The following is an 11,604-nucleotide window of genomic DNA, read 5'->3' as shown; positions in this document are numbered from 1 at the left end:
CCGCGCAGTGTAGTGGGTCGGTAATGGGTTGATCATGATGATGATGAAAAATTGTTTTGAAGTTATTAGTTTTGCAATTTTGTTTGTTTTTACATGGTTTATTTACGCACGAAGTTGCTTCATGACCCAAAAGATATTTAAAGCATCATAAATAAATAATGAGGTAATCTTAGTTTTAGAGCTAGAACAGAAAATAATAAAATAATCGGCGTAATAGGTTTGCATGGACAAGAGTGTATGAGGTGTAAATGTAAAATTATAAACACGAGTGCAAATAAAACATTTTATATTTCATGGTAACATAAACATATGAACACAAAAATAATAATACTGTATTATTATGGCTGACTATCACTGCAGGTAATCTAATGACTAAGCGGAACATTAATTTTCTACATCCTCAATTTATCTGCTAATATGACCAGTAGCGCAGTGCCGAGGAAGAATAGACCTGATGGTAACACTGCTGTTGTATAGTCGACCTCATCTGTAACAAAAATTATAGATGTAATCCTAATTTCATAGGGTGGAACTCGAAGTTATCAGCTATCTACAGGATGTAACCAGAACGCTGGCAAAAACGAAGACAGTTGATAGTATTGATGATCAGTGATATGATACCACAAAAAAAACCGCGAAAAAACTGACGCTAGAGGTCAACGAACGTGTCGGAAGTAGGTTTTGCACGCTATATTGCGGGTTTGAAAAATACTAAATCACTAAAACTACAAAATGAGACAAATGGTTATTGCTATTATATTGTGTTTAGGTTGTATAACAATAACGCTAAGTTTTTGGTAGCGTTCTGGTTACACCTGTATAGGTTTAAAAAAAATTAAAAAGACTTGTCCTGACTGGTCTACATACAAGTATCCTAAAACAGTGCTTAAACTGCAGGCGTTATAGGAACTTGAAGTTTTGACAGTAGATTATTTTTATGAAATACACTCGCTAAGAAAGGTTTTTGGAAATTTCACCCCTGATCTATCAGTTTGTATGAAAGTCCATAATTTTTTCAAGCCTATGTCTATGAAATATCATTATTAGTAAATATCATTAGTATTTGGGCTAAAAATAAGGAAATACACGTTTCATTATTTTTGGAAATTACACTTCTAAGGGGGTCAAATAGAGACCTATGTCCAGCAGTGGACGTCTATCGGTTGATAATGATGAAGGGGGTCAAATAGGGGATTGAAGTTTGTATGGGAGTCATTTTTCAAGTTATATGTATGATAATTGGTATTTCGGCTTTTGGTTAAAATGGAAGACATATTTCAGGATTTTTGGAAATTCCTTCCATCCCTTCACCAATTTTTGAAAATTCCACCCACCAGCGAAGCTTGGGTGGGTAACCTAACCACCAGTGAAGCTGGGGTGGGTAAGCTAGTTATTTACACGATAATCATTTTACCAGGTTTGTAGTGAGCTGTCTCTTGGTCTTTAGATGCCCACCCCAAACATCTGTCCAGTGCTGCTTCCCAGCGAACTTTACGTATTTCTCGTTCTGTAATAATTATTATGTTTAAAAAAATCATTATAATATAGAGTTGGATTTCCTAAAATATTGTGACAGCATAAATCTTTACTACAATTATAAATGCGACATGTGTCTGTTTATCTGTTATCTTTTCATGGCTCATCTGTTTAATCAATTTTGGTACAGAAATAGCTTGCATCCCGGAGGATAGGCTACTTATTGTCCCGAAAAGTAAAAGCTTATCCGTTTATCGGTTTTGACGAAAAGTGCTGAGATAGCTCGTATCCCAGAGACGAGACATAGGCTACTTATTCTCCAGGAAATCAAAGATTTCTCACAGGATTTTTATAAACTAAATCCACGCGACATCGCGAACATAATCACTATCCCTATTATAAATGCGAAAGTGTGTTTGTTTGTTGGTTCATTGGTTTTGACCTTCAATCACGTCGCAACGGATCTACGTTATTTTTGCATGGGTATAGTCAAAGACTTTGAGAGTGACATAGGCAACTTTTTATCCCGGAAAATAAGAGTTCCCACGGGACTTTCAAAAACTAAGTCGCGGGCATCAGCTAGTCTAGTAAATATTTTGTTTCTTTTGTAAGAAAACTAAGCTTATAGAATACCTTCACTAGAAATGCCAGGCAAAAACTTATCAGCTGGTGGGCTCGGCGTACTAACTGGCCATACCCGGAGTGCGCGGCCCGCCACTATAGCTGCTCCAAGAGCTGTACTTTCCATCATTAGAGGGCGAATCTGAAATTATGTACAACTTATTACATGTACTATGTATTTAATTTACAGCTAAACAACTTATAATTTGGTCTGTGCATCTAAATATCGAAAGCTAATTCAATTCTTACTTGGCACTACGAAAAAACCCGGCCAAGTGCAAGTAAGGCTCGCGCAACGAGGGTTCCGTACTACAGTCGTATTTTTTCGACATTTTGCACGATAATTCAAAAACTTTGATACATAAAAATAAATAAAAATCTGTTTTAGAATATACAAGTGAAGACCTTTCATATGATACCCCACTTGATATAGTTATCTTACTTCGAAAAGTGAAAATACTAATTATTAGTTCATGACCACAATTTTTTTTGTGTGATCTAACCCTAAATTCACGGTTTTCAGATTTTTTCCCAAATGTCAGCTATAAGATCTACCTACCTGCCAAATTTCATGATTCTAGGTCAACGGGAAGTACCCTGTAGGTTTCTTGACAGACAGATGGACAGATAGACAACAAAGTGATCCTATAAGGGTTCCGTTTTTCCTATTTAGGTACGGAACCCTAAAAAGAACTATGACTCGCATAGTGGGTGAAAGGGTGATCTATTTGGTGGTACGAAGCGAGACACGGTGTCTGTGCTACCGCGCCATTGGTTTGTCAGTCAACCTTTCGTTTCCGCGCAAGTAAAAAGAACAGCGTATAGTGAGCCTCGCCCCTAGATGCCGAATTTCATAGTGATCATCCACCCTGAAGTTTCAACATGGTGGATTGGATTTATTTTGTGCACAATATATAGTAGCTTGATGTAGCTTAATATTTATAAATAACGAGTATTATGTACGGAATTTGTGTGTACCTCTGTCTGTATTCATTCACGTCAGTGTATTAGTTTTGACATGAAAGCGTGACCTCGTAAACCTAGTTTGGGATTAGCGTGGCGACTCACCACAGGAATGGCAAGCAGGTCGGCCTGCATCTGCATGAGCGCGGCGTTCTGCGCCATGCCACCGTCGGCCAGCAGGCGGCGCAGCGGCGCGCAGTCGGCGGCCATCGCGTCGGCCACGGCGCGCGTCTGCTGGCACACCGCCTCCAGCGCCGCGCGCACCACGTGCTGGCGCCGCGTCCTGCTGCTGAGCCCGCACATCACACTGCAGCATTCACAAACATTTACTCAAACTTCGATCATTCTTCTTCTTCGTCGTATAGTACTCTTGGCAAAGCGGCGTGGTCATCACGAAGCAACGCCTTTGAGGGCAGATGTTATACGCCTCACGAGCAGTCGCCACTTCTCCCTGCTGGCCGACAGCCTGGTACACTTGCTAGTGCAAAGGACCACGCACAGCAGACCTAATTTTGAAAAAAAACGGCGAAGTGCGAGTAAGGCGCCATCGGCACGGACGAGAGAATCGCGGCGATAGTCTCGCCGTGCCACCAAATTCGATAAAACACTTATAGACCTGATGATGGCGCCTGAGAATCTCCCACCGAGGGATTTGTAGCTCGAAACGAAACAAATAGTTATAAACCAGGCCTGACAGAGGAAACGGATAGACAGATTTGGCCCGGTATTGAAACTCGGACCCCTCAAATAGCGGACAAAAAGTCTTAAACACTAGGCTTTCATCGCTTTCTTAACCATTAGGCTATCACCGCTGTTTATTGAATATCATCATCATCATGATCAACCCATCGCCGGCTCACTACAGAACACGGGTCTTCTCTCAAAGAGAGAAGGGATTCTGGCCACAGTCCACCACGCTGGCCAAGTGAGGATTGGCAGACTGCAGATACCTTTGAGGACATTATGGGGAACTCTCAGGCATGCAGGTTTCCCCACGATGTTTTCCTTCATCATTATATCAAGTGGCAGATTAGGTGGCACTTGGCAGACGCTGCTAATTGAGTATAGTAGGTTTTATTTGTAAAATTACAAACCTTACCCTCTGGCATCTTTCCTCCAGTGAGGTGAATACAATCCATTAAATGCTGGCACGAAACAAATGCTTCCTTCATCAGTATCCGTTACTTGGGACGCTTGGGTTTCAGTTTCTGTGACATCACTTATAATCCCCAGGCTATCTTGCAGCCACTGTAACGTGTCGCCTAGGTACAGATATTTTACTTATCAACAATCAAGTTATTGATTATACAGGACAACATTGCCAAATAATAGGACAATAAATAAATTAAATTAATGAAGTTGTGGCTTAGAGAGCGCGCGCACAACGGTGCGGCGTGTTGCGGTGCGTTTTAAAATCCGTAAATTTGAATTTAAATCTATTAAAATCCGGTGCGGATTTAATTTCGAAGTGCGCGCGCTTCTATGTACTTGGTTCTATAGTTTACAGATTTTGCGGGAGAATAACGTACGTACGTAAATTTACCGTGGTGCGCGGTAGCTCTAATTCTGATGTAGGTACACAATGTATTATGTATTGCTATCAGTTTCATAACGCTCCCCACGGAAAGGATAGCACTAGATTTAGACCTGTCAATTTAGTTCAATTTAGAGATTGTGTCCAACAGAATTAGCCACAGTATTGATTTAACAAATTATTTAAAAAAGCCGTGAAAAGCTAGCAGACACAGACATACTTTCGCATTTATAATATTAAAGTATGGATATGGATAGCAGTTATTGATTGAGTAAATCTCGATAGAGAATGTTTATTTTTTGAATTTTTAACCGGTAGGGCGATTGTCTAAAACCTGCATCAATCATTATTACAATCTCAATTGTTCTGATTGGCTGAATTTGTGCGATTCTTGTTGCAACAATGCATTGTAGCCAATAGTGAGCGAGCATTAACCAATCAGAGATGATTGCGATCGTGACATTGTAGCTGTCAAACAACCGCGGTAGGGCCCACTGTAGGGCGATTGTCTAAAACCTGCATTCAATTGTTCTGATTGGCTGAATTTGTGCGATTCTTGTTGCAACAATGCATTGTGGCCAATAGTGAGCGAGCATTAACCAATCAGAGATGATTGCGATCGTGGCATTGTAGCTGTCAAACAACCGCGGTAGGGCCGCTGTTCGTTACCCGGGTGACATAAGCGAATTTCAGAAAATCTTTGAATGCAGTTTTATTTCTTTTTAAAAATAAGAAAATGTTTCTTGTAAGTAAAATACTCTAACTTTAGGATTTAAGGTTCCTTCCAGGGACCGTGATTTTTTTCCACCCTGTAGGTATAGATGTCATAAGATCCAATGAACAATGGGGCCAATTCTCTTGTACACAATTTCTAAACTAAACTAAATTAACAGGTCTAAATTTAGTGCTTTCCTTTTCCGCAAGCAACATTATGAAAGGGATAGCAATAGATTTAGACGTGATATTTTAGTTTAGTTTAGAGATTGTGTACTAGAGAATCGGCCCCATTTTCACCTATAAAATGGAGGCACACTAGCAATCAGTGCAAAAGTTTAGTACCTGAACAGTTGTTTTTTTGTGTTTCAAATTATTGTGTACTATAGCTACTCCATCCACGAAATCAAGTTAATATAGCGCTATCTCTGTTTAGCTCTATCATTTGTATGGGTATGTAACAGAGAGACCGCATACTATAACTTCTGCGCGGAATGAAGTTTGTATAGCGCTATCTCTGATTTTGTATGGCATTAGGTAGAGACAGCGCTATATTAACTTCATTCTGTGGACGGAGTATAGTTGCAAAACAAAGTATTAGATACCTGCTATAGCAACTGATCCTTCTAATGCATATATTGGTGGAGAGTTAGGCCCCATTTTGTAAGCTATTGTTGTAAGTAAACCATTCTGCGAGTGCACTATAGATTCACCTAAAAGATTTCAGTTTTTTGTGTTATCCAAATCATCACATTGGTAGGCACTTAACTAATTATGTAAATACTTTACCTGTGTTGTAAAGCATAAAACAACCTGTCCCGTAAGTGCATTTAACTTGGCCGAAATTCATGCAATTTTGACCTACTAGAGCTGCTTGTTGATCTCCTAAACACTAGAAGAAAGAAATCCTATTTAAAGTTTTAAGTAAATATGAGTACCTACTTGATATTTCGATATATTATTTTCTTACCCCTGCAATTGGAGTGCCTAACAGAGAACCAGTAGAAATATAACCATATATTTCAGCAGAACTTTTTATCTTTGGCAATATTTGCAAGGGAATATCAAAGAAACGTAGAAGTCCTCTGTCCCATTGCAAAGTTTTTAGTGACATGAGTTGCGTTCGAGACGCATTTGTGACATCTGTAGCATGTATTCCACCTCTGCTTCCACCAGTTAGATTCTAAAATCAAGATAATATTTATACATACCTATTATAAGTAGGTATATATTATTATTATGAAGCTGTGATAGCCTAGTGGTTAGGACGTCCACCTTCTAATCGGAGGTCGGGGGTTCGTTCCCAGGCACGCACCTGACTTTTCGGAGTTATGTGCGTTTTAATTAATTAAATATCACTTGCTTTAACGGTGAAGGAAAACATCGTGAGGAAACCTGCATGCCTTAGAGTTCTACATAATGTTCTTAAAGGTGTGTGAAGTCCACCAATCCGCACATGGCCAGCGTGGTAGACTATGGCCAAAACCCCTCTCACTCTGAGAGGAGACCCGTGCTCTGTAGTGAGCCGGTAATGGGTTGATCATGATGATGATGATGATATATTATTATTGCCATTACAAAAATTATTGCAAGTGTATGCTGTGCCGTGAGTCCTGATGGCCGAGGATTACCCTATCATATCGTATAGTGCCACGGTAACGTTAGTGGTGCCGTTGCAGTGCCGTTAAGGTAAGGTTCTCATCGCTGAAATAATCATCAAGTTCAGTGCATAAAATTAGATCGAATGTGGTGCACCAGAACAAAACCTGAGCACCCCACCCCAGCCCCAAGCAGTCTTGTCTATCCTACCACAAGTGTCTAGATAAAGCGTGAAGCCAGAAGCTCTCGAAGGAAGTCCTGAATGAAGGTAGAGTAGATGAAGCTCAATGAAGGGGCGACGGAGCGAGTCCTCTGGCGCAGCCACTGGGCCAGTACATGTCAGAATATGCATTAGGTAGCGTTTCATAGCCATGCTAGTTGTTAAAAACTTTGGTGGTCTTATTTCTGAAATGGTAGTTTTTTTTTCAAAAAATTGTCTAAGAAACCTAATGCTGATTTTAAAATCCCTATTTGATAAGCTATCATTCGAGGGGCTATACCAATTTTTTTTGACTCATGCTTTAATGTTCAGAAGGTACCCTGATTTTTTCAAAATTCAAACAAATACCTCTGTATAATTATTATTGCAGATTATTATAACTGTACAAAAGTTCAGCTCTACAGCTATATTTTAAAAAACAGCCAAATAAACAGCCGGATGGAAGGACTGGAATAAACCAAGGGTTCCTTGTTTAACTACAAAACCATCAAAAGGCAAAACGAAGAAATATGAGCATCAATTTTATCTGTGGCTTGACTTAAGCAAATATTTTTTTTATCATTAAAGCTGGCGTTGGACCAGAGTCTATGACAAAATGCTAACAAAAGCTTACCCAAATCAACCAGGAATCCACTGTGCCGGCCATGCACTCCCCATTAGAAACAGCATCTTTAATAGCAGTGACATTTTGTAGGAGCCATTTCAGCTTTACTGATGAGAAGTATGTAGACAGTGGAAGCCCACTGGTTTGAGTTACAGCATTAATACACTGTGCTCCTTTGGTTTTTAGTAGATCGTCGACAACACTGGATGTTCTTACATCTAACCATACTAAAACAATAAACTAAATAAATGTACACTGACAGTAATAAAATAAATGTACACTGACAGCCGCACTCAGAGTCGCTATTCGTTACTTAAGATTGAGTTAAAACAAGACAAATTTATGTGACAGATAGAGCTCTGTCTCGTTTGAACTAAACTTAAGTAACGATTGAGCGACTCTGAGTACAGCAGTTAGTGCATTTACAACATTACATGTTACTCTTTAAGTGATAGATTGTAGAGATACCTTACCCTTACAGATATCTTGCAGAGATGAGATAGAGAGATTTTGTGATATCACATCCATCATTTACTCAAAATGTTGAAATTTGTATTAAAATATAAAACACCAAGAATAAATTTAAGAAATTAGTACCTACCTTCTAGGCACCTCTTCTTCTTCTTCCTGACCTTATGCCACGCTACGTGGGGTCGGCACTACATGTCTTCTTCCACTCACTTCTGTCATCCGTCAACGAATTATCCACCCCTTTTACACGCTTATCTACCTTTTCTTTGGTCGTCCTCTCCTCTTTTTCATTCCACACGCATATTGGACATTCTTCTAGTGACATGGCTTTCTCCCCTCCGCATTATATGCCCATACCATGCCAGCCTATTACCCCTCATCTTTTCTACCACTGGCGCTACTTTCAATCTTCCCCTTATATATTCATTCCTTATCTTATCCATCCTTGTCACACCACACATCCATCTCAACATTCGCATTACAATGTCATCGGCAAACAGCATGCACCAGGGTGCCTGCTTCTGTATGTTTGACGTCAGAGCATCCATTTCCAGGAGAAACAAATAAGGACTATGCCTGATGGAAGCCTACTTCCACATTGAACCTCTCCGTAACTCCAGCTTCTGACCGGACCCTTGTGCATGCTCATCTATACATCGCTTTCACAAGCCTCACATACTTCCCAGGCACTCTCTTTACTTTCGTAGCTCACCACAAAACTACGTGAATATGGCAGCTAAATATTTAAAAAAACCGGCCAAGTGCGAGTCAGGCTCGCGCAACGAGAGTTCCGTACTACAGTCGTATTTTTTCGACATTTTGGACGATTATTCAAAAACTATGATGCATAAAAATAAATAAAAATATATTTTAGAATGCACAGGTGAAGCCCTTTCATATGATACCCCACTTCATATATCTTACTTCAAAAATTAAAAATACTAATTTTTAGTTCATGACCATAATTAATTTTTTTTGTGTGATGTAACCACAAATTCGCGGTTTTCAGATTTTTCCCCTAATGTCTGCTACAAGACCTACCTACCTGCCAAATTTCATGCTTCTAGGTCAACTGGAAGTTGACAGACAGACAGACAACAAAGTAATCCTATAAGGGTTCCGTTTTTCCTTTTGAGGTACCGAACCCTAAAAAAGCCTAAGCATACCTAAATATTTATGAATTCTAAAACACCCAATTTGAATGGTAAGCACTTACCAATAGCACTATAAAGAGGTTCTCCATTTGAAGAATTCCACACTACTGTAGTTTCTCTTTGGTTAGTGATTCCAATACCCAGAACATCTTCAGGATTAATATCAAGTTTTTTTAAATTGTCAACTGTAACCTGTATGAAAATATTATTTAAGTATTTTGAATCTTATAATTTACTAGATCATGCCTATAACTTCATCTGCGTGGATGTGTGATCAATCATGTGGGAACTCTTTTCTGGGATAAAAGTAGCTTATGTGTTAAGTCAGGGTATAAGCTACCTACATTCTAAATTTGAGCCAAATTGGTTCCGTCACTGTGGTGTGAAAGGGTACTTATTAATTATTTATTTCATGTAGGACAGCCTGTACCACTTTTGATATGTTAATAGTAAGTGTTAGATTTTCAAAGTTCAAATATTTTTTGTCTTAATACATCGTAAATGTAGGTACTGTACCCACAACTAACTTTTAATTAACAAGCATGGCAACCACCATATCAGCAGTTCAGAAACCATTTTATTACTGTCATTACTTACTTCAATACATTCTAAGACAGCACTTAAAATTTCTAAAGCATCTTGTTCCACCCATCCTTCTTGTGGACTAAACCGTTTTAAGGATACTTGGTGATATGTCAGTACCTCCGATGTATTGGCAGCAAATACCTAGAACACATTAACACTCATTTTTTCATCAACTTTAATGACAGGCTGATATTTAACTTGCAAAAGATAAAAATAAATTTCTGTGGAAAATAATGAAATAAAGGGTTTAAAAGTCGACCTCCAGTCAGTGAGCAAATTGTACAGCTGAAAAGCATGCTAGTTATAAGCATGTAATAGGCATGTGTGTCAGTAGCTATTTGCAAAAGTATTGAAAATTTAAAGACTTTTAAATCACAAAGTTTCGCGGAGAGCCATCGACTGCAAAAACGCGCAAGTAATTTAAGGTCTACTGGTTAGGAAAGCTGTGATAGCCTAGTGGTTAGGACGTCCGACTTCTAATTGGAGGTTGAGGGTTCGATCCCGGGCACGCACCTCTAACATTTTGGAGTTACGTGCGTTTTAAGTAATAAAATATCATTTGCTTTAACGGCGAAGGAAATCATAGTTAGGGAACCAGCATGCCTAAGAGTTCTCCATAATGTTCTCAAAGGTGCGTGAAGTCTAAAATCGGCACATGGCCAGCGTGGTAGCAGGTAGACTATGGCCAAATCTCTTCTCACTCTGAGAGGAGACCCATGCTCTGTAGTGAGCCGGCAATGAATTGATCATGATGATGATGAATTTAAGGTCAAGAAGTCCCTACCTAATACTTACGAATAATGAGAGCTTTCTTAGAACTCTTTTAATTTTATCAAATTCTCTCTCAAAACCCTCAGAGTTGTTTACTTTTATTATCTACCTACCTTATCATTATACATCGATGACTAAAACTAATAGTTAAAGCATCCATACCAGAAATTTAACATTTGATGTACCCTCGTCGATGGCACCAATTAAAGGGCCAAATTTCCCAAATTCACGCATTCTTCATAGGAATAAACCTACATATCGAAAAATTTAGTTTTAAAATTTTAGTTTGTTGCCCAACTTCAAATCACAGAGTACAGACTACTGTTTCCATATGTAAAAAGTACTCTGTGGACTACTGTAGGGCGATTGTCTAAAACCTGTATCAATCATTATTACAATCTCAATTGTTCTGATTGGCTGAATTTTTGCTATTCTTGTTGCAACAATGCATTGTAGCCTTGGACGATCTAACCGTTAGATTAGATCGTCCAAGATTGTAGCCATTAGTGAGCGAGCGTCAACCAATCAGAGGCGATTGCGATCGTCACACTGTAGCTGTCAAACTACCGCGGTAGGGCTCCTACGGCCACTAATCCGGCGACTCGATTCTTTGGAACGTAGATAAAGTAATAAAGGTAGATACAGGAACGTTTGCTTTCTCATTCACACTAAAAAAATAGCACAGATAGAGTTACTAATGTGATAAACAGAGACGCAGCTAACCTATTTTTTGTCCCTTATCGTGTAACTGGGTTTTTTCAAGAATATATACAAGGAATGCAACACCTATTATTCTATCTACGTAGACCGTAGACTGAGTAAAAAAGCTAGACTAAAGGACTGTGTAACCGCGTCTGAGATAGCGATAGCACGACGTAACGATGAATAACAC

General features: G+C 39.1%; 1 protein-coding gene across 2 annotated transcripts; it reads right to left on the bottom strand.

The window, feature by feature from the left end:
- Positions 1–269: 269 nt before the first annotated feature.
- Positions 270–11,030, bottom strand: LOC117996292 (glycerol kinase 3-like). 2 transcript variants are annotated; one of them, XM_034984340.2, is made up of 12 exons: positions 10,875–11,030; positions 9,954–10,082; positions 9,419–9,548; positions 7,741–7,958; positions 6,279–6,491; positions 6,098–6,200; positions 5,914–6,021; positions 4,160–4,322; positions 3,166–3,367; positions 2,110–2,239; positions 1,415–1,507; positions 270–487 (listed from the first exon to the last, which is right to left on the bottom strand). In XM_034984340.2, the coding sequence occupies exons 1-12, from the start codon at positions 10,944–10,946 to the stop codon at positions 393–395; spliced, it is 1,656 nt and encodes a 551-aa protein (XP_034840231.1). In that variant the 5' UTR covers positions 10,947–11,030; the 3' UTR covers positions 270–392. The 2 variants fall into 2 exon arrangements, with proteins under 2 accessions (XP_034840231.1, XP_069364776.1); XM_069508675.1 differs by lacking the exon at positions 5,914–6,021.
- Between the last annotated feature and the right edge of the window lie 574 nt (positions 11,031–11,604).

Source organism: Maniola hyperantus, chromosome 3, assembly GCF_902806685.2.
Source record: "Maniola hyperantus chromosome 3, iAphHyp1.2, whole genome shotgun sequence".
Taxonomy (NCBI): domain Eukaryota; kingdom Metazoa; phylum Arthropoda; class Insecta; order Lepidoptera; family Nymphalidae; genus Maniola; species Maniola hyperantus.
The sequence above is the reverse complement of the archived record's forward strand: the minus strand, read 5'-3'. Positions and strand labels throughout refer to the sequence as shown.

What these genes read in the sequence shown, in the direction of transcription:
- LOC117996292 (XM_034984340.2), bottom strand. Translation starts at nt 10,946, where the DNA reads ATGCGTGAATTTGGGAAATTTGGCCCTTTAATTGGTGCCATCGACGAG. An exon ending in CTGTCTTAGAATGTATTGAA is followed by an intron (nt 9,549 to 9,953) that starts GTAAGTAATGAC and finishes ATTTTCATACAG; the next exon opens with GTTACAGTTGACAATTTAAA. An exon ending in TGGATTCCTGGTTGATTTGG is followed by an intron (nt 6,492 to 7,740) that starts GTAAGCTTTTGT and finishes TCTTGATTTTAG; the next exon opens with AATCTAACTGGTGGAAGCAG.